The 23,816-nt window shown below is 49.9% G+C and overlaps 1 protein-coding gene across 5 annotated transcripts in view; it reads right to left on the bottom strand.

Annotated features, from left to right (window-relative positions):
- PRDM10 (PR/SET domain 10) overlaps positions 1 to 23,816 on the bottom strand; it is a 119,262-nt gene that overhangs the window by 7,909 nt on the left and 87,537 nt on the right. For all 5 annotated transcript variants that reach the window (XM_077249388.1, XM_077249385.1, XM_077249386.1 and 2 more), the window contains exons 15-22: positions 15,193 to 15,372; positions 14,992 to 15,102; positions 14,552 to 14,752; positions 13,611 to 13,739; positions 13,364 to 13,534; positions 13,142 to 13,282; positions 12,883 to 13,033; positions 6,066 to 6,166 (exon numbers count right to left, since the gene is read on the bottom strand). In XM_077249388.1, coding sequence (XP_077105503.1) covers positions 6,066 to 6,166; positions 12,883 to 13,033; positions 13,142 to 13,282; positions 13,364 to 13,534; positions 13,611 to 13,739; positions 14,552 to 14,752; positions 14,992 to 15,102; positions 15,193 to 15,372 — 1,185 coding nt within the window. The remainder of the gene's footprint in view (positions 1 to 6,065; positions 6,167 to 12,882; positions 13,034 to 13,141; positions 13,283 to 13,363; positions 13,535 to 13,610; positions 13,740 to 14,551; positions 14,753 to 14,991; positions 15,103 to 15,192; positions 15,373 to 23,816) is intronic.

The raw sequence follows: 23,816 nt of genomic DNA, 5'->3' as shown, positions 1-23,816 counted from the left end.
AACTACTGACCTCATCCCCGTCTCCATTCATAGGACCTCCATAACTAATGACCTCATATCCCCATTCATAGCTGACCTCCATAACTAATGACCTCATCCCCATTCATAGCTGACCTCCATAACTAATGATCTCATATTCCCGGCCCCCATTCATAGCTGACCTCCATAACTACTGACCTCATCCCCAGCCATTCATAGCTGACCTCCATAACTAATGATCTCATCCCCGGCCCCCATTCATAACTGACCTCCATAACTACTGATCTCATCCCCAGCCATTCATAGCTGACCTCCATAACTACTGACCTCATTCCTGGCCCCATTCATAGCTGACCTCCATAACTAATGATCTCATCCCCGGCCCCCATTCATAGCTGACCTCCATAACTACTGACCTCATCCCCGGCCCCCATTCATAGCTTACCTCCATAACTAATGATCTCATCCCCGGCCCCCATTCATAGCTGACCTCCATAACTAATGACCTCATCCACGGCCCCCATTCATAGCTGACCTCCATAACTAATGATCTTAACCCTGGCCCCCATTCATAGCTGACCTCCATAACTAATGACCTCATATCCCCATTCATAGCTGACCTCCATAACTACTGACCTCATCCCCAGCCATTCATAGCTGACCTCCATAACTACTGACCTCATCCCCGGCCCCCATTCATAGCTGACCTCCATAACTACTGATCTCATCCCCAGCCATTCATAGCTGACCTCCATAACTACTGACCTCATCCCCAGCCATTCATAGCTGACCTCCATAACTACTGACCTCATCCCTGGCCCCCATTCATAGGTGACCTCCATAACTAATGATCTCATCCCGGCCCCATTCATAGCCGACCTTCATAACTACTGACCTCATCCCCATTCATAGCTGACCTCCATAACTACTGACCTCATCCTCAGCCATTCATAGCTGACCTCCATAACTACTGACCTCATCCCTGGCTTCCGTTCATAGCTGACCTCCATAACTACTGATCTCATCCCCGGCCCCATTCATAGCAGACCTTCATAACTAATGACCTCATCCCCGGCCCCCATTCATAGCAGACCTCCATAACTACTGACCTCATTCCTGATCCCATTTATACCTGACCTCCATAACTAATGATCTCATCCCCGCCCCATTCATAGCTGACCTCCATAACTACTGATCTCATCCCCGGCCCCATTCATAGCTGACCTCCATAACTAATGATCTCATCCCTGGCCCCATTCATAGCTGACCTCCATAACTACTGACCTCATATCCCCGGCCCCCATTCATAGCTGACCTCCATAACTAATGATCTCATCCCAGCCCCCATTCATAGCTGACCTCCATAACTACTGACCTCATCCCCGGCCCCCATTCATAGCTGACCTCCATAACTACTGATCTCATCCCCGGCCCCATTCATAGCTGACCTCCATAACTAATGATCTCATCCCTGGCCCCATTCATAGCTGACCTCCATAACTACTGACCTCATATCCCCGGCCCCCATTCATAGCTGACCTCCATAACTAATGATCTCATCCCAGCCCCCATTCATAGCTGACCTCCATAACTACTGATCTCATCTCCGTCCCCATTCATAGCTGACCTCCATAACTAATGATCTCATCCCTGGCCCCATTCATAGCTGACCTCCATAACTACTGACCTCATATCCCCGGCCCCCATTCATAGCTGACCTCCATAACTAATGATCTCATCCCAGCCCCCATTCATAGCTGACCTCCATAACTACTGATCTCATCCCCGTCCCCATTCATAGCTGACCTCCATAACTACTGACCTCATATCCCCGGCCCCCATTCATAGCTGACCTCCATAACTAATGATCTCATCCCCATCCCCATTCATAGCTGACCTGCATAACTACTGATCTCATCCCCGTCCCCATTCATAGCTGACCTCCATAACTAATTACCTCATATCCCCATCCCCATTCATAGCTGACCTGCATAACTACTGACCTCATCCCCGTCTCCATTCATAGGACCTCCATAACTAATGACCTCATATCCCCATTCATAGCTGACCTCCATAACTAATGACCTCATCCCCATTCATAGCTGACCTCCATAACTAATGATCTCATATTCCCGGCCCCCATTCATAGCTGACCTCCATAACTACTGACCTCATCCCCAGCCATTCATAGCTGACCTCCATAACTAATGATCTCATCCCCGGCCCCCATTCATAACTGACCTCCATAACTACTGATCTCATCCCCAGCCATTCATAGCTGACCTCCATAACTACTGACCTCATTCCTGGCCCCATTCATAGCTGACCTCCATAACTAATGATCTCATCCCCGGCCCCCATTCATAGCTGACCTCCATAACTACTGACCTCATCCCCGGCCCCCATTCATAGCTTACCTCCATAACTAATGATCTCATCCCCGGCCCCCATTCATAGCTGACCTCCATAACTAATGACCTCATCCACGGCCCCCATTCATAGCTGACCTCCATAACTAATGATCTTAACCCTGGCCCCCATTCATAGCTGACCTCCATAACTAATGACCTCATATCCCCATTCATAGCTGACCTCCATAACTACTGACCTCATCCCCAGCCATTCATAGCTGACCTCCATAACTACTGACCTCATCCCCGGCCCCCATTCATAGCTGACCTCCATAACTACTGATCTCATCCCCAGCCATTCATAGCTGACCTCCATAACTACTGACCTCATCCCCAGCCATTCATAGCTGACCTCCATAACTACTGACCTCATCCCTGGCCCCCATTCATAGGTGACCTCCATAACTAATGATCTCATCCCGGCCCCATTCATAGCCGACCTTCATAACTACTGACCTCATCCCCATTCATAGCTGACCTCCATAACTACTGACCTCATCCTCAGCCATTCATAGCTGACCTCCATAACTACTGACCTCATCCCTGGCTTCCGTTCATAGCTGACCTCCATAACTACTGATCTCATCCCCGGCCCCATTCATAGCAGACCTTCATAACTAATGACCTCATCCCCGGCCCCCATTCATAGCAGACCTCCATAACTACTGACCTCATTCCTGATCCCATTTATACCTGACCTCCATAACTAATGATCTCATCCCTGGCCCCATTCATAGCTGACCTCCATAACTACTGACCTCATATCCCCGGCCCCCATTCATAGCTGACCTCCATAACTAATGATCTCATCCCAGCCCCCATTCATAGCTGACCTCCATAACTACTGACCTCATCCCCGGCCCCCATTCATAGCTGACCTCCATAACTACTGATCTCATCCCCGGCCCCATTCATAGCTGACCTCCATAACTAATGATCTCATCCCTGGCCCCATTCATAGCTGACCTCCATAACTACTGACCTCATATCCCCGGCCCCCATTCATAGCTGACCTCCATAACTAATGATCTCATCCCAGCCCCCATTCATAGCTGACCTACATAACTACTGATCTCATCTCCGTCCCCATTCATAGCTGACCTCCATAACTACTGACCTCATATCCCCGGCCCCCATTCATAGCTGACCTCCATAACTAATGATCTCATCCCCGTCCCCATTCATAGCTGACCTGCATAACTACTGATCTCATCCCCGTCTCCATTCATAGGACCTCCATAACTAATGACCTCATATCCCCATTCATAGCTGACCTCCATAACTAATGACCTCATCCCCATTCATAGCTGACCTCCATAACTAATGATCTCATATTCCCGGCCCCCATTCATAGCTGACCTCCATAACTACTGACCTCATCCCCAGCCATTCATAGCTGACCTCCATAACTAATGATCTCATCCCCGGCCCCCATTCATAACTGACCTCCATAACTACTGATCTCATCCCCAGCCATTCATAGCTGACCTCCATAACTACTGACCTCATTCCTGGCCCCATTCATAGCTGACCTCCATAACTAATGATCTCATCCCCGGCCCCCATTCATAGCTGACCTCCATAACTACTGACCTCATCCCCGGCCCCCATTCATAGCTTACCTCCATAACTAATGATCTCATCCCCGGCCCCCATTCATAGCTGACCTCCATAACTAATGACCTCATCCACGGCCCCCATTCATAGCTGACCTCCATAACTAATGATCTTAACCCCGGCCCCCATTCATAGCTGACCTCCATAACTAATGACCTCATATCCCCATTCATAGCTGACCTCCATAACTACTGACCTCATCCCCATTCATAGCTGACCTCCATAACTACTGACCTCATCCCCGGCCCCCATTTTCATAGCCGACCTCCATAACTACTGACCTCATCCCCGGCCCCATTCATAGCTGACCTCCATAACTACTGACCTCATCCCCATCCCCATTCATAGCTGACCTCCATAACTAATGATCTCATATTCCCGGCCCCCATTCATAGCTGACCTCCATAACTACTGACCTCATCCCCAGCCATTCATAGCTGACCTCCATAACTAATGATCTCATCCCCGGCCCCCATTCATAACTGACCTCCATAACTACTGATCTCATCCCTAGCCATTCATAGCTGACCTCCATAACTACTGACCTCATTCCTGGCCCCATTCATAGCTGACCTCCATAACTAATGATCTCATCCCCGGCCCCCATTCATAGCAGACCTCCATAACTAATGACCTCATCCACGGCCCCCATTCATAGCTGACCTCCATAACTAATTATCTTAACCCCGGCCCCCATTCATAGCTGACCTCCATAACTAATGACCTCATATCCCCATCCCCATTCATAGCTGACCTCCATAACTACTGACCTCATCCTCAGCCATTCATAGCTGACCTCCATAACTACTGACCTCATCCCCGGCCCCCATTCATAGCTGACCTCCATAACTACTGACCTCATCCCCATTCATAGCTGACCTCCATAACTAATGGCCTCATCCCCAGTCCCCATTCATAGCTGACCTCCATAACTACTGACCTCATCCCCGGCCATTCATAGCTGACCTGCATAACTACTGACCTCATATCCCCATTCATAGCTGACCTCCATAACTTATTACCTCATATCCCCGGCCCCCATTCATAGCTGACCTCCATAACTACTGACCTCATCCCCGGCCCCCATTCATAGCTGACCTCCATAACTACTGACCTCATCCCCGGCCCCCATTCATAGCTGACCTCCATATCTACTGACCTCATCCCCAGCCATTCATAGCTGACCTCCATAACTACTGACCTCATCCCCGGCCCCCACTCATAGCTGACCTCCATAACTACTGTCCTCATCCCCATTCATAGCTGACCTCCATAACTACTGGCCTCATCCCCGTCCCCATTCATAGCTGACCTGCATAACTACTGACCTCAACCCCGTCCCCATTCATAGCTGACCTCCATAACTAATGACCTCATATCCCCATTCATAGCTGACCTGCATAACTACTGACCTCATCCCCGTCCCCATTCATAGGACCTCCATAACTAATGACCTCATATCCCCATCCCCCTTCATAGCTGACCTCCATAACTAATGACCTCATATCCCCATCCCCATTCGTAGCTGACCTCCATAACTAATGATCTCATCCCCGGTCCCCATTCATAGCTGACCTCCATAACTACTGACCTCATCCCCAGCCATTCATAGCTGACCTCCATAACTACTGACCTCATCCCCGGCCCCCATTCATAGCAGACCTCCATAACTACTGACCTCATCCCCGGCCCCCATTCATAGCAGACCTCCATAACTACTGACCTCATCCCCAGCCCCCATTCATAGCTGACCTCCATATCTACTGACCTCATCCCCAGCCATTCATAGCTGACCTCCATAACTACTGACCTCATTCCCGGCCCCCATTCATAGCAGACCTCCATAACTACTGATCTCATCCCCGGCCCCCATTCATAGCAGACCTCCATGACTCCTCATCCCCATTCATAGCATGTTTACCCTGAAGGTCTCAGAGAAGCGGACATATCTGCAGTGATGAAGCGGACATATCTGCAGTGATGAAGCCTGTCTCCTGTTCTTGCTACTCGTGGTTCGTCCAGCAGTCGTCTGATGGGATCCAATCAGTGTTAACATACCTTCACTTGGCCGCTGTTCATTGGGGTCACGGGGGTCCCCACAGCCGCCTCCGTAATGACATACTGCCCCTGAGGTAACGTCATCATCTGGATCTCAGAAGCTAAGATGGAAGAAAAAACAGCAAACTGAGTAACATGCGGCCACCGAGCCCTTCACATGTGTGATCCATGGTTGGGTGGTATCTATACTCCATGTACTGAAGGAAGCCCCTCCGGTCATTGACCACACTATGTGCTGTGCTTAATGGGGATGTACCAGCAGCTGCATACAGGGGGACCAATCATGTCCCTCAGACCCCTCTGGTCCTATAATTGCCAGGGGCGTTCCTTTACACCCCTCTAATCCTATAATGGCACGGGGGCGTTCCTTCACACACCTCTAGTCCTATAATGGCACGGGGGCGGTCCTTTACACCTCTCTAGTCCTATAATGGCCAGGGGCGTTCCTTTACACCCGTCTAGTCCTATAATGGCGCTGTGTGTTCCTTCAGACCCCTCCAGGCTGAAGATACCTTAAGGCTTGTGTTACACTTGCCGTTTTTTTTGCGGCCTGTTATTGTGGGCATTTTTTGCGGGCCATATTACCACAATTTTCAAGGTCTGCCAAAATATCGGACTGCAAAAAACTTGTGGATCGCTGTTTTTCAGGCTCCCAATACTATAGCAAAAGTAATGGAAAAAAAAGGAGATTTTTGTGTAATCACCGTAAAATCTTTTTCTCCGAGCCAATCATTGGGGGACACAGGACCATGGGTGTTATGCTGCTGCCACTAGGAGGACACTAAGTAAACAGAAAGATTAACTCCTACACCCCTTCACTGGCTACAATTCAACCAGTTCAGTAGTAAAGCAGTAGGAGCATGAACAATTGACAAACTATGTCAAAACCAAGGAAGTAACAACAAGCCAAACAGGCTAACAGGGTGGGTGCTGTGTCCCCCAATGATTGGCTCGGAGAAAAAGATTTTACGGGGAGTACACAAAAATCTCCTTTTCTCCTACGCCTCATTGGGGGACACAGGACCATGGGACGTCCCAAAGCAGTTCCTGGGTGGAGAGCAACATATGCTAATACCCCATGTACCACTGGCTTACGGCTAAGGTACTGCCGATTGCAGAATGTGCCTGCCAAGGGCGGCGTCTGCAGAAGAGAGAGAATGAATGTGGTAATGTTTGGTAAAAGTGTGCAAACTGGACCATGTCGCAGCCTTGCAGACCTGCTGTGCTGACGCCTGGTGCCGAATGGCCCACGAGGCGCACACCGACCGAGTAGAATGGGCCTTGATCCCTGCTGTGATAGGAACACCTTTGACACGATAGGATTCTTGAATAGCCGACCGAATCCATTTGGCTAGAGTAGCTTAGGAAGCGGGAGAACCCCTCCTTGGTCCCTCTGGAAGTACAAACAGGACATCCGACGTGCGGAAGGGAGCCGTCGAGAGATATACCGTCGAAGAGCCCTTACCACATCAAGAGTGTGCAGAGCCTTTTCAATGCGATGGACTGGTGCCGGACAGAATGAAGGCAGAACAATCTCCTCGTTGAGGTGGAAAGAAGAAACGACCTTGGGCAGAAAAGCAGGAGAGGTCCTCAATACTGCCTTGTCCGGATGAAAAATTAGAAACGGAGGGCGGCAGGAGAGTGCCGCCAGCTCCGAAACCCGTCTGATGGACGTAATAGCCACTAGGAAAACTACCTTCCAGGAGAGGAAGGTCAGGGAAACGTCCTGTAGCGGTTCGAAGGGAGTCTCCTGAAGAGCTCCGAGGACTAAATTAAGATCCCACGGATCCAAAGGCATTTTGTAGGGAGGCGCCACACGGGAAACTCCCTGGAAAAAAAGTCTTCACCGGCAATCTATTGGCAATCTTTCGTTGGAAAAGGACTGACAATGCCGAAACCTGACCCTTTAGAGAGCTAAGTGCAAGTCCCGACTCTAGGCCAGATTGGAGAAAATCCAATATGGCAGGGATAGAAAATACCAGAGGAGATCGCCCTTGTGCGTCGCACCACGAGAAGAAAATTTGCCAGGTACGGTGGTAACTGCGCATGGACACAGGTTTCCTAGCCCTGATCATGGTGGAAGACACCTTGGGAGTGAAACCCGCTTGGCCTAGAATCCAGGATTCAACGGCCAGGCCGTCAAAGACAGGGCCCGAGTTCTGGTGGTAAATCGGGCCCTGTGAGAGAAGATCCACGTGATCTGGAAGACGCCAGGGAACGTCGGCAACCAGCTGAACCAGTTCCGCGTACCATGCTCGGCGCGGCCAGTCCGGCGCGACGAGGATCACTGGTACCCCCTCTGCCCTGATCTTCTTGATGACCCTCGGTAGCAGGGGAAGAGGGGGAAAAATGTACGGGAGGCGGTATTGACGCCACGGCAGGACCAGGGTGTCTACTCCGATGGCCCGTGGATCGAGTGACCGTGCAAAGAACTGTGGAACCTTGTTGTTCAACCTGGATGCCATGAGATCCACATCCGGGGTCCCCCAGCGATGACAGATCTGCTGGAAAATCTCCGGGTGAAGGGACCACTCGCCGGAGGCGAGACCCTGGCGGCTGAGGAAGTCCGCCGCCCAATTCTCCACACCTGGTATGTGGATCACCAAGATGGGCGAATGGTTGGACTCGGACCAACGCAGGATGTGGGACACCTCGAGCATAGCCGTCTTGCTGCGGGTTCCCCCTTGACGGTTGATGTACGCCACGGCCGTGGCGTTGTCGGACTGGATTCTGACGGGGTGACCCGCCAGAAGATGGTGAAACCGGAACAATGCTAGCCTGATAGCTCGTATTTCCAGATTGATGGAAAGGCGAGACTCTCGAGTGGACCACCACCCTTGTGCTGTGTGATGGTTGAAAACCGCCCTCCAGCCCATGAGGCTGGCATCGGTGGTAACCACCAGCCACCGCACTGGGAGAAAAGACCTTCCCTGGATTAGGGAGGTCTTCAGCTTCCACCACCTGAGGGTCTTCCTGACCCGTGGGGACAGAGTGAAGCGGCGGTCGAGGGAGGACGGGTTGCCGTCCCATGCCGACAGTAGCGCATGCTGTAGGGGACGGAGGTGAAATTGCGCGAATGGAACCGCTTCCATGGCTGCTACCATCTGCCCGAGAATGCGCATGCTGAAACGGATGGAGTGGGAGACTGGACGGGAAAGACTGAGCTCCCTGCTGCAAGGCCAAGGCCTAGTCTTGAGGGAGAATGACCAGACCGCGAGAAGTGTCCAGTGTTATCCCAAGAAAGGAGATCCGTTGAGCCGGAATCGGAGAGGATTTTTCGAAGTTTATCTTCCAACCCAGGCGAGAAAGAGTATCCACCGTGAGAACGACGGACTCTTCGCAGGCTGGGTAAGATGGACCTTTTATCAGTAGGTCGTCCAGGTACGGAAGTACCACCACTCCCCTGGAATGAAGAATGGCCATGGCAGCCGCCATGACCTTCGTGAAGACTCTGGGAGCGGTGGCGAGACCGAAAGGCAAGGCCACAAACTGGAAGTGTTCTCCGCGAAATGCGAAGCGGAGGAACTGCTGATGCGGAGGAAAGATTGGGATGTGGAGGTAAGCATCCTTGATGTCTATGGACGCCAGGAATTCTCCTTTTTCCATGGACGCGACCACAGAACGGAGGGATTCCATTCTGAAATGTCGAATTTTGACAAATTTGTTTAGAAGTTTCAGGTCCAGAATCGGAAGCAGCGATCCGTCCTTCTTTGGGACCACGAATAGGTTTGAGTAGAACCCTTTGAACCTTTGGTCTAGGGGAACCGGAATGATGACTTAGTCTCTTTGTAGTGCCCGTATGGCCTGGAGAAAGGCTGTTGTCTTCAATTTGGGAGGGCAAGACTGGAAGAAGCGTGTGTGTGGGGGGGGGGGGGGGGGAGGAAAATTCTATTTTGTATCCGGTGGACACCAGTTCCCTGACCCACTCGTCGGAAATGACCGAGAGCCAGGCTTGACGGAACAAAAGTAGACGCTCTCCTACTTTGTTGGTGCCCCCCGGATGTTGCAAGGAGTCATTGAATGGAGGATCTAAGGGATCTGGATCCCTTAGACCCGGGTGGTCTCGGTCTGGGTTTCCAGTTACGGTTAGGTCTGTAAGAGACCTGGGGGCCTCGGTCACCGCGCGAGCCTCGTCCTGATGCGGAGGCAGAGGATGTAGATGACCAGTTGGTATTGTTACGAAAGGGCCGAAATCGGGATTGTTGTTGATACCGAAACGGCCGGGTAGGCTTTTGTTGGGGAAGAAATTTACTTTTTCCCCCGGTGGCTTCCGAGATTATTTGGTCTAATTTTTCTCCAAATAAACGACCAGTCTGGTAGGGCAGAGATGTCAAAGAACGCTTGGAAGCCGAATGTGCTCGCCAATCCCTGAGCCACAGGGCTCTTCTAATGGAGATTGCATTTGCGGCTGCCTGTGCAGCGCAATTGGCTGCGTCTATTGAGGCGTTGACTACGAAATCCCCAGCCTGGGCTATCTGGTTAGCCAGGTTGATCGCCTAGGTAGGTCGCTAACTTGGATGGTCGTGGAAAGCGTCTCGGCCCAAGCGACCATAGCCTTAGCCACCCAAGAGGCAGCGAAAGATGGGAAGAGAGAGGCTCCTGTGGCCTCGAAGACGGAGCGAGCCAGATAATGAATCTGACGGTCAGAGGGGTTCTTAACCGAGGAGCCGTCTGACAGGGACAGGATGGTTTTGGAAGCGAGATGTGACACAGCAGGGTCCACTAAGGGGGACTGCAGCCAGTCCTTGATTAGTTCCTGAGGAAAAGGATATTTGGCCTCGATGGGCTTTTGACCCATGAAGCGTTTATCTGGACGGTCCCTGTGTTTTTGTACAATCTCCTTGAACTCAGGATGAGTGACAAAAACCTTTTGGACACGTTTAGTCTTTTTGAACGACACCACGTGTTCAGGCGTAGACACGGATTCCTCGGCCACCTTCAGGGTCTGGTTGACCGCTTCGATGAGAGAATCGAGTGTCTCTTGGGAGGTGGAGCAATCCTGAACGTAGGAATCATCGGACTCATATTCAGAGTCGTTTGGGTTGTCTGGAGAAGGGGACCGGGAAGCGGAGCTCGCCGACGCTGAAAAACCAACTGGCCCATGGTCAGGGGATGGAACATGGGTACGTTTTCTGGAACCCTGAGTAGAGAGTGACAGAGTACGCCCCCTGCTGGTGGACGGATCCGTACCGTCGCCCGAATCCTCTGCGGTCTGACTTGAAGGGGGGCCCCGGAGGGAGTCAATTGCCCTGACTAGGGAAGCCATAGATCGTGACAGAGAAGCTGCCCACTCAGGGGGGGCTAGGCTCTACAGGGTCGACGGCATCGGCGGCGGCTGCACAGAGGCCGGGACACAATCCGCACACAACGGGTTACTGTGGGCTCGGGGCAGGGCCGTATTGCAAATGGCACATACAGTGAAAAACACTGTGTGCTTCTTGTTACCCTTTTTAGTCTCCTTGGATTGAGACAGTGTCTTTAGAGACAGAGCGGGGCAGTATACGCAGGGAAAGGGTTAAGCTTTCTTGAAGCAGCTTACCCACGGTCCTGTGCCTGTGTCCCCGGGGAGGAATGTAGCCGTGGTTCCTGGTCAGCGTGGGCCACCTTGCAGAGGGATGGCAATATGGCCCCCGAGATCTGCAGGGCGCCTCTCGTCCCAGATGAGAAGCGCCGATATAGGGGGCGGGGTTACGGCCGTGGGAGGGATCTGCCCACTGCGGCCTACTCCGGCTGAAAAGCCGGGGACTAAATTTCCGGCCTGCCCGGCGATGCGCGGCGGCCGCAACGGAGCGTCGCTGACCACTGCAGACCCCCGACCGCCGGCGCCTCTCCCCAGGGACTCTGCCGCAAGTACCGCCGGCGCCTGTCCCCATAGAGCTTCGGAGCGCAGGAGGGATGTGTACTTACAGTGCCCTCCGGTAATGCAGGTCCCCCTGTCACCTGCGCGCTCCATCCATCCTGTTCCCATCCATTCACCTCCATCCTCTTCTGTCATGGAATCCTTTTGTGCAACGCCATGCAGTGTGGGCCTTGTATGTCGGGCCCCCGGAGAGGTACATTAGAGCAGGCTCTATGTACTCGCCGTCTTGCAAGGGGGAAGGGAGATCGGGACCAAAGAGGGAAACCGTCGCCCCAGTAAAAATTGGCGTGCTCCAGCATCGCAGGAGAGGGACGGGGAGGTATACTCGCCGTGCTCGCCTGTTGCTGGTTCGGGGGAGAGCGGGCCCTATAAAAGGGATCCGTCGCCCCGTTCACTCCGTTGAATAAAAAATAAAAATTTACAGAAAAATAAAAATTAAAATAAAAATTTAAATAAGAAAGTTGGGGTTTGAAAACAGACCCAAGTGCCTCCTACAGACACTAAGCAAGAACTGGTTGAATTGTAGGCAGTGAAGGGGTGTAAACTGCAGAGGAGGAGTTAATCTTTCTGTTTACTTAGTGTCCTCCTAGTGGCAGCAGCATAACACCTATGGTCCTGTGTCCCCCAATGAGGCGTAGGAGAAAAAATGGCGGTCTGCAAAACCGGAAGTCACGTAAGCCGTGAAAAATATCGAGCAAGCTCGATATTTTTTCACGGCCGTAAATACGGCCCTCACGGCGCACCGCGCTCCTATGATTTTTCGCAGCCCGTTTTTGCAGCCCCATAGAAATCTATTGGGGCCGCAAAACCACGGCAAGTGTAAAAGAAGCCTGAATGATCGCGCTGCCATCACATTCCCCTCTGAATGGCAGATGTGAGAACTCCTCGGCCCGTTATTCAGGACCTAAGAGCGTAATGTGGGTAAGAACCTGGCCCGTCTGTCACCTGACCACTCACGGTAGCCACGGAAGGAGTTCCATCCGCTCGGCAGGTAGGCATGTTGTACCGTGGAGTTGCTCTGGGATTGGGAGGTCGGGGTCTGCATTTGTGAGGGGCTGACATCTTGCTCTGCTTCCTGCGATGACGGACTGAGCGTCTGTGCTCCAACCTGAAAGTAAGCGACCGGCATCATGGCTATGGGAGCTCCGTCATCTGTATATGCAGCATTATCACAGGGAGGCAGGAAAGCCTCACAGCCCTACAGTGCGGCCATCACCTGAGCGGAGGCCGGAGTGCTCGGTGGGGGCTCCGCCACCTGGATGTGCTGCACCTGGATGGCATGCTGACTGTATCCCTGGGATTCGTGCAGCTGCCCCATGTCCACAGTGGAGTGCTGGGTCTGGTGGGGCGATGGAGCCTGAGCAAGAAAGAGAAAAACAATGGTACGCCCCACAGTGGGAGAAACGAAACCACCCAGTGACTGGCACAAGGACCTTACCTGGGCCACCTGCACCACCTGTAGCTGTATGTGCTGCGGCTGCTGCATGCCGGCCGTCGCCTGCGACACTGGAATATACTGGATGCGCTGATAGTCGCCCTGTGCCGTGCGGTACTCCGTAGTCAGAGTCTGCGACAGCTCAGTCATGGCCTGGGTCAGCAGATCGGTGGTCTGCGGGGAAGGAGAGTCATGGACTGGGACACTGCACAGCAGCCATTGCGTCACACTGGCAGCGCCCGCCACTTACCACCACAGTCTCGCCACTTGTGCCATCAGCCAGGACTGCGGGGGCTGCGCTGATCATGGTGGTCTGCGTGCTAATGGGTAGCAGGGCAAACTCAGGATGTTTCTTCCGTATATGTTGAACCATCTTGGTCTGCAGGGAACAAGCAGCAGTTTGTGCAGATGACGGAGCGGAGCGTGTGATGTATCACATGTGCCTGGATCACTGCAGAGCGCGTGCGCTGATGGATCACATGTGCCTGGATAACTGCAGAGCACATGCGCTGATGTATCACATGTGCCTGGATAACTGCAGAGCGCGGGTGCTGATGGATCACATGTGCCTGGATAACTGCAGAGCGCGTGCGCTGATGGATCACGTGTGCCTGGATCGCTGCAAAGCGCGCGCGCTGACGGATCACATGTGCCTGGATAGCTGCAGAGCGCGCGCGCTGACGGATCACATGTGCCTGGATCGCTGCAGAGCGCGCGCGCTGACGGAACACATGTGCCTGGATCGCTGCAGTGCGCGTGCGCTGACGGATCACATGTGCCTGGATCGCTGCAGAGCGCGTGCACTGACGGATCATATGTGCCTGGATAAATGCAGAGCGCTTGCACTGACGGATGACGTGCCTGGATCGCTGCAGAGCGCGTGCGCCAACGGATCACATGTGCCTGGATCGCTGCAGAGTGTGTGCGCTGACGGATCACATGTGCCTTGATCGCTGCAGAGCGCGTGCACTGACGGATCACATGTACCTGGATAGCTGCAGAGCATGTGCACTGACGGATCACATGTGCCTGGATCGCTGCAGAGCGCATGCGCTGACGGATCACATGTGCATGTAGTAACTCCCGGCCTAGATCGCTGCAGAGCGCGGGCTCATCACTGTTCACGCCTCGTCCCCAGCATACATCTATGGTGCTGACAGACCAGTCATGGAGACAGCGGACGCCACTCACCTTACTGCTGTATTGCTTGGCACAGTGCGGGCAGCACACCGGCGGCGTTGCAATGGTCCCAGTTAGTTGGGTATGGGTACTTAACATGGGGTCCGGCTCTCCGGGCCCCGCAGGACGCAGCTTTCGGATACTGGGAGGCAGCTCTGCTCCTGGGTGGTTCTTCAGAATGTGCGCTTTCCTCTTGCTGGCACTTTTGTAAACCTGTCCGGTAGAAAACAGCTCAGTAGGTCCCACTGCCATAAAGGAGGAGCCGGGAAGAGGGGAGATGGGAAGACAGGGAGACGGGCCGAGAGGGGGGAAGGCGGGCCGGGGGGGGGGGGGAGACGGCCCGAGAGGGGCGGGAGATGGGCCGAGAGGGGGGGGGGGGGGGGTAACAAGCTGAGACTGGCAGGTGAGATGACATGCAGATGAGCGGGGAGAGTGAGAGAGCAGTGACTTACCTTCTCACAGTACTGACAGTAGTAGTCACGGTTGGGTTTGATAATGGGCAATGTCAGCTCGGGAACCTCTTCTATCTTCATTTCTGGATGCCTTTTTGACAAATGATTAACCTGAGGGTAAAGGAGAATGGGCAGGACTTAATGTTGTGATCGGCCTGAATCCCCCCAGTGCCCACCAGCGAGTTATAGCAGGTCTCCTACCAACATGCCCCTTCTCCGGAAGCCCATCATACACACGCGACACTTGAACATGAAGCTTTCGTAGTCTGTGGAGGCGATGCGAGGCTTGAACGCTTTGGTGCGTCCGGTGCGGTCGGCTTTCTTGGCTTCTCTCTCGGGGTTGTGCATGCGCTGCATGTGTTCCCTCAGCTTGTCCTTTCTCTGAAATAAGCAGACATCAGATATGAGCGGCATCAGCCCATCGTGCAGTCTACAGGGGAGCGGCCACTTAAGGCCAAGGCCGTGACTTATCTGTAAAGTGATAATTGAATGGTCGTCCTTCGGGGAGAAGTATAGGTGAAATTACGGTATACTGTTAAGTGTCGGAAGCTGAAATCATCCAGGGATGGGGCGAGTCTCAGATCCATGCGGCAATCCAAAAGACCCAACTGGAGCCGGACAGGGCTTCTGTGTTAGGAGACATCACGTCTGCAGATCTCTGCCAGGCCGCGTCCTCCATGGTCAGGGATCGTGTGCAGGGATCAGCAGACGTCACCTAACACGCTCACTGCTCAATGTGGAAGTAGCTGGACAGGAGAGAACCGCTCAGGCTTGCTGATGCCACAATGACGCTGTGGACGGCACTGTTGGGTCTTTTTCATTGTCGCCTGTTCTTTCCCAAACGGAGAATAATTTCATGCAAGAAGCGCCATACCAAAACAACTCCTGGGCGCTGCGGACACGTTTCTGATGAGTCCAATCATCCATGAGCCATTATTTGTAACGTGCTGTATTCATCAGTGCACATTTCATGCAGCATATTGTAGTGAAATGTATAGGTATGGATATATGACTAGCAGTAATTTATCATCTGTCCTGAGACTGCAGGTCTCACATGGGTCACAGCACATGTTACCCTGAGAAGGCAGTCTCCTGTCTCCAATCTCACCAGGGGTCTTGCTAAGAACCAGGACGAAATGGGAAACGTTTCACACCTTCTGGCTCTTTTGAAGAGAGATGGCAATTACAGCCTGACACGATCTATCTATGAGAAACGTTACACAAAGAATTTCAGAGAAAATAATATATTCATTGGTGGAGTGGCCATGGTCCAGTCACAAACCAGCAGTTATAATATTAACCTGAGAGGCTGGTCTAGAAATTTGACCTCCAGGTTGACTCTATAAATTACCGTATTTTCCGGCGTATAAGACGACTGGGCGTATAAGACGACCCCCCAACTTTACCAGTTAAAATATAAAATCTTCTTAAAAGTCGGGGGTCTTCTTATACACCCTATGTCGTCTTATAGGGCCGGTGAATATGTGCCTTTTGGGGGGGGGGGGGGGGAGTGATCCTGATGCCGAGGGGGCGTCTCACAGGAAAGTGAGTATCCCCCATTACCTTATCATAGCGGTGCAGCGTGGGGGTCTCAGTGCTGGGAGTGGCGGCGGCGGCGGCTGCTGTGCTCTGGTGCGGCGGTTGCTGTGCTCTGGTGCGGCGGCTCCTCTTCTGTGTGGGGCCTCTGTGCTGTGCGGTGGCGGTGGCGGCGGCATATCTTTATCCAGTTGGGGCTCCTCCGGCATCTCCTTAGCCCTGGAGGCCCCGCCGCAACTCCATCGGTGCAATGCAGCGGCCATTTTCCCGGAGGCAGCTCAATAGGTGCGATGCGGTGGCCTCCGGGAAAATGGCCGCTGCTCAGATTCAGATCTCGTCCCGAAATCTCGGGACACGAGATCTGAATCTGAGCAGCGGCCATTTTCCCGGAGGCCACCACATTGCACCGATGGAGTTGCGGCGGGGCCTCCAGGGCTAAGGAGATGCCGGAGGAGCCCCAACTGGATAAAGATACGCCGCTGCCGCCGCCACCTCACAGCACAGAGGCCCCACACAGAAGAGGAGCCGCCGCACCAGAACACAGCAGCCGCCGCCGCTCCCAGCACTGACACCCCCACGCTGCACCGCTAGGATAAGGTAATGGGGATTACTCACTTTCCTGTGAGACGCCCCCTCGTCATCAGGATCACTCCCCCCTCCCCACCCACCATATACACCGGCGTACAAGTCGATTCCCGGCGTATAAGACGACCCCCGACTTTTAAGAAGATTTTCGGGGGTTAAAAAGTCGTCTTATACGCCGGAAAATACGGTAGTCCTTTAAGATGTTCGCATGTGGGGGCAGCCTGGAAGCTGATGTGATCTATTCAATATTTCTCCCTCATCCAGGGACAGATAACACAGGCCAACAAAAAACAACTTTTTTTATGTTTCTTTGATGAAAATAGGCAAATATTACTAATTTTGGGTCGAGAAACTCAAATATACCCACAGAATTGTTTAATTAGCTCTCGTTTTTTAGATACACGCCATGGAAGTATGTGCTGTAGGTAGCGAGAAGAATTCATTACAAGAGTATAAATTGCACAGTACAGTACACATATTTAGTATCGCCGCGTCCGTAACGACCCAACCTATAAAACTGTCCCACTAGTTAACCCCTTCAGTAAACACCGTAAGAAAAAAAAAAAAAAAACGAGGCAAAAAACAACGCTTTATTACCATACCGCCGAACAAAAAGTGGAATAACACGCGATCAAAAAGATGGATATAAATAACCATGGTACCGCTGAAAACGTCATCTTGTCCCGCAAAAAACAAGCCGCCATACAGCATCATCAGCAAAAAAATAAAAAAGTTATAGTCCTCAGAATAAAGCGATGCCAAAATAATTATTTTTTCTATAAAATAGTTTTTATCGTATAAAAGCGCCAAAACATTAAAAAATGATATAAATGAGGTATCGCTGTAATCGTACTGACCCGACGAATAAAACTGCTTTATCAATTTTACCAAACGCAGAACGGTATAAAGAAATTCATGAATAGCTGGTTTTTGGTTATTCTGCCTCACAAAAAACGGAATAAAAAGTGATAAAAAATGGTCACGTGTCCGAAAATGTTACCAATAAAAACGTCAACTCGTCCCGCAAAAAACAAGACCTCACATGACTCTGTGGACCAAAATGTGGAAAAATTATAGGTCTCAAAATGCCACGTATATAAGTGCCACGTATTTAAGTGCCACGTATAAGTGCCACGTATTTAAGTGCCACGTATAAGCAAAGTAATGATGGTAAGCAGTCTTCACAAGTGGAGTAATTGGTCTTCTTTGGTTGGCAAATGTCACATAACCACACACGTAACAAAAATTGTTAACAATATTTGCACATTTACGAGGCATTTTCAAAGTGTAAATTCTCTCCACAAAATTACTGCAACAAGAGAAAGAGACTTCAATTAGTACAAACTATGCAGACACAATTTATAAAATGGCTGACATTGGTTCAACAGGTCTGTAATCAGGTTTACCAATACACATTTGTTGAAAATTCAAAATTTCCCTATTTTCCTGCATAATAATCTTAAATGACCTGTATCTCAGCAACAAGAGCTAATAATGATTTTTAAGTAACATATTCGTTTTTAGGATGCTAAAATTATTACAAACCAGCTATTTTCATTTCAGAAACATTTTCACTGTTGGCCAGTGTAATCAGAATGCAAAGTTCAATATTTCTATAAGTTTTATCCCTTTATTTTATCACTGTTTCGCATATTTGTATGTCATTTTTTATTCCCATATTTTTTATACCCTTTTTATTGTAAGCGCTGTACCTTTTGTATTAAAGCTTAAAACTTTAATAAGTCTGAACCTTGTAGACTCTAAAGAATCCATAGCCTTAGAGTATGTGATCCTTCTTACGATTTCTTCAAAGGGAGATTTGTAGTTAAAATTCTGCGCTGCCGCTAAGATGAATTTCAGGAGAGTATAGTTGATTCACAGTGGTTTTATGCAACGCGTTTCAGGGGTCTCATGCCTCCTTCGTCAGGAAATACCACACAGAATATACAGGCATCACAGGTATAAATAGTTTTGCTAGGTTAAAAAAAATGAGTGCCACCAGGTCAGATGACTCAGTGTCAAAGTTAAATGATAACACACAATTAACAATTCAAACGATTAGAGAGGTATATATATTGAAAAAAATACATTGACTTCTTTTATATTTCTAGACAATAGTTCCAAATTTGCAACATTAAGGAGGAAATTAAAAAAAAAACAACAAAAAAAAACGATCTCTACTTAAATGGACAAGAACCTGTAAAAAAAGGAAATACTCCAGTTCAGAAGCGAATGCCTTACAGATAAACTACCGTGTGGAATCAACAAGCTGCTATTTTCTTATCGAAAATCCATTGGAATCTTTACATTGAATGTGGAATAAAATCATGTTTTATTATTTTCCATTAAAAAATATAAATATATATATGAAGATTAATTTGTGGTGGTTTGGGGTGATCTAAAATTCCGAAAATTATAATTAGTGAGTTTAAAATTGCGTCATGTACATTAGGGTATGTGCACACGTCAGGATTTCTTGCAGAAATTTCCTGAAGAAAACCGGAAATTTTCTGCAAGAAATCCGCATGTTTCTTTTTGCGGTTTTTTTTTCGCTTTTTTTAGCATTTTGCAAGCGTAATTAGCTTGCAGAATGCTAAAGTTTTCCAAGCGATCTGTAGCATCGCTTGGAAAACTGATTGACAGGTTGGTCACACTCGTCAAACAGTGTTTGACAAGTGTGACCAACTTTTTCCTATAGATGCAGCCTATGCAGCATCAATAGTAAAAGATAGAATGTTAAAAATCATTTTTTTAATTTTTTTTAATTGTTATACTCACCTTCTGCAGACAACCGATCTCCTCAGCGGCTTCCGTTCCTATAGATGGTGTGTGCAGGACCTTCGATGACGTCGCGGTCACATGACCGCGACGTCATCGCGGTCATGTGACCGCGACGTCATCGCAGGTCCTTCACACACACCAGCTATAGGAACGGAAGCGGCAGCGTGCACCTGAGAGGCGGGAAGACTGCGGGGGCCATAGAAGGTGAGTATATGACTATTTTTTATTTTAATTCTTTTTTTTTTTACCAAATATACGGTGCCCAGTCCGTGGAGGAGAGTCTCCTCTCCTCCACCCTGGGTATCAACAGCACATGATCTGCTTACTTCCCGCATGGTGGGCATAGCCACATGCGGAAAGTAAGCAGATCAATGCATTCCTAGTTGTGCGGAATCCCCGCAATTCCGCAAATTTAATGAACATGTTGCTTTTTTTTTCCGCGATGCGATTTTTTCGCGGAATAAAATGCAACATTTGCACAAGATATGCGGAATACACTGAAAATAATGGGAGGCATATGTAAGCGTTTTTTTCGCGTTTTTATCACGTTTTTATAGCGAAAAAAACACGAAAAATACTGAACGTGTGCACATGGCCTAAGAGTAACAATTTAAGCAGCGAACCAGCGCTCGAAGTGAGTGCAGAAACAAAGTGAAAGTAACACTTCACCTGTCCAAGGACCAATGATAGATATCATATGTAACAAGAGACAATATAGCATTGCCAAGGGAGGGGAATGAATGAATACACAGCACTCAGTGATCACAAAAAACAGCAGATAAAAAGGGACGCCTGGCAGCAGAGTAAGGCTACTTTCACACTAGCGTCGGGCACTGCACGTCGCAATGCGTCGTTGTGGAGAAAAAACGCATCCTGCAAAGTTGCCCGCAGGATGCGTTTTTTCTACATAGATTTTTATTAGCGACGCAGTGCCACATGTCGCAACCATCGTGCGACGGTTGCGTCGTGTTATGGCGGACCATCGGCACAAAAAAAGTTACATGTAACGTTTTTTTGCACGTCGTGTCCGCCATTTTCGACTGCGCATGCGCGGCCAAAACTCCGCCCCCTCCTCCCCAGACCTTACAATGGGGCAGCGGAAGCGTCGTAAGACTGCTTCCGCTGCCCACGTCGGGCATTTTTTTCACAGTATGTGTCGGTATGTCGGGCCGACGCAGCGCAACGGCCCCGTACCGACGCTAGTGTGAAAGCAGCCTAAAGGAGTATTGAGTTAAGTGCTCCTGTCGGGAGGGGTCATTCCACCCTGTGAAGCTGCCACAATCAGCACTATTTCCCAGGATTTAATCCCAAGAGTAAATAAACCATTGTTCAGGACACAGTTGTGATGGAGACAATTTGTATGGATTAAGGCCCCGTCTCACACAGCGACGCTGCAGCGATACAGACAACGATGCTGATCGCTGCAGCGTCGCTGTGTGGTCGCTGTGTGGTCGCTGGGGAGCTGTCACACAGACAGCTCTCTCCAGCAACCAACGATCAGGGGAACGACTTCGGCATCGTTGAAACTGTCTTCAACGATGCCGAAGTCCCCCTGCAGCACCCGGGTAACCAGGGTAAACATCGGGTTACTAAGCGCAGGGCCGCGCTTAGTAACCCGATGTTTACCCTGGTTACCAGCGTAAATGTAAAAACAACAAACACTACATACTCACCATCTGTTGCCCGTCAGGTCCCTTGCCGTCTGCTTCCTGCTCTGACTGAGCCGCCGTACAGTGAGAGCAGAGCGCAGCGGTGACGTCACTGCTGTGCTCTCACTTTACGGCAGTCAGTCAGAGCAGGAAGCAGACGCCAAGGGACCTGACGGGCAACAGATGGTGAGTATGTAGTGTTTGTTTTTTTTACATTTACGCTGGTAACCAGGGTAAACATCGGGTTACTAAGCGCGGCCCTGCGCTTAGTAACCCGATGTTTACCCTGGTTACCAGTGAAGACATCGCTGGATCGGTGTCACACACACCGATTCAGCGATGTCAGCGGGACCTCAACGACCAAAAAAAGGTCCAGGCCATTCTGACACGACCAGCGATCTCACAGCAGGGGCCTGATCGCTGGTACGTGTCACACATAGCGAGATCGCTACTGAGGTCGCTGTTGCGTCACAAAACTAGTGACTCAGCAGCGATCTCGCTAGCGATCTCGCTATGTGAGACGGGGCCTTTAAAGGAGTGAAAGCGCTCCTCTCCAGGGCAGACTCAGACTATGCCCACATGAGGAATTTGATCAATATAGGGCAGAGGAAGAAGAATTTTCTTGTAAAAAATATAAAAATAAGAGGAATTACATGGAATAAAGGCAGAAATGACAACTAAACATATGAATGACTCCAAGATAATCCTAAATGAAAATGTATATTTAAATCTTAAATGGCTCAAAGCACAAAGGATTAAAAAATCAATCATAACTATACAAATATAAAATATAAATATAGATATATCAAATTCATAATAAAAGGGGGGAGGGCTGCGCATTTAGATAAAACCTTGATAGTTTCATTATATATATATATATATATATATATATATATATATATATATATATATATATATATATATATATATATATAGGAAAAAAATGCACTATTCAGATGAAAACCTTTCATTTAAGCTTTGTGGTTTTAGGCTACCTAATTTTTAGATTCAATATACTTTTTTCCTATTTAATTTCATGGATCTATTAGGTATATGCTTAGGTATATGATCGATAGGGCTGATTTTTAATAGTTTATAAAGTCCTTATTATGCACCAGGGCATAATGTGTGGACAGACCATGAGTGAGTAAGCCTTTTTTTATATTGTGACGATGAGAATTCAGTCTGAGGTGTAGGGGCTGTGTAGTTCTCCCCACATCTTAGCGGCAGCGCAGAATTTTAACTACAAATCTCCCTTTGGAGACATTATTTTCTCTGGTCGGTGAAGACCTGCGGATCTGCAGCAGCCTCTATCTACATGCTCTAATCTCATCCTAACCAGGTGAGCAAATTTGGTGTATATTCTCCTCTGTGTAACGTGGATAAGACCCTATTGCGCTCTTTGTCTCCCCATTGTTTTGCAATAATGATCCTTATGATTGGAAGATAGTAGTAGTAGTAAGATTTCCGGGACTCATCACCCGTGTGTTTGGTGAGTAGTGGCAGCGTGTATGAGCAGGTGTGTGGCCTGGGTCAGTGTGTGATTTATGCTCCTATTACAGCATAGGACAGAGGTTGAATGCTGGACTGAGAGTGGGGAGATAGATTAACCCTTGCAGGCACAACACCCAAGTCATGTGCTGAGAGCGGGCACGTGACGAATAAGTGACACCACGGAGTAGGGATCCGTGACAATTGGTGGCGAGCGGTGGGATAGAATTATTTCTATTACAGCATTGGTACATGGTTTAAGCAATTATTCCCTGTACTAAAGAATTGGTATCCTTGCGAGGAGTGCACCAGTTCTTCAAGGTTCAACTCAGTGCTTACTTAGACATACTTGCAAACAGTTTCCCCTCCCCGTTTTTCTTTTCTATCTTTTATTTGGCAAAGGCTGTTCATCGATATGGCAGCCCAGTACAGGAAGCACAGCAAAGAGGCTCTGACCGGCCTCTGTGAGCAGAGAGAAATAGAGACAGCCGACAGATCCAGGGAGCGGATAATTCGCGCCTTGGTCGAGCAGGACATAGAGCAAAGTGCTGGAACATCTGGGCAAGAAGAGAGTCCACCTCAGAGAGACCCAGCAATGCCAGCTCTTGCACCGGAGATACCTGATGGAAGTGTCAGCAATGCCAGTGCTGAGGAGCCTATGGACTGTACTTTACAAATGGACTTACAACGGCTGGGAACAAGTGATCCCAATATGCACATGCAGCTGATTCTACAGTACCGACAGGCTGAGAGAGAGGCTGCAGAACGCCGGGACCGACAGGC

The sequence above is a fragment of the Ranitomeya variabilis genome, chromosome 4 (assembly GCF_051348905.1).
Source record: "Ranitomeya variabilis isolate aRanVar5 chromosome 4, aRanVar5.hap1, whole genome shotgun sequence".
NCBI lineage: Eukaryota > Metazoa > Chordata > Amphibia > Anura > Dendrobatidae > Ranitomeya > Ranitomeya variabilis.
This window is presented reverse-complemented; position numbering and strand designations above follow the sequence as displayed.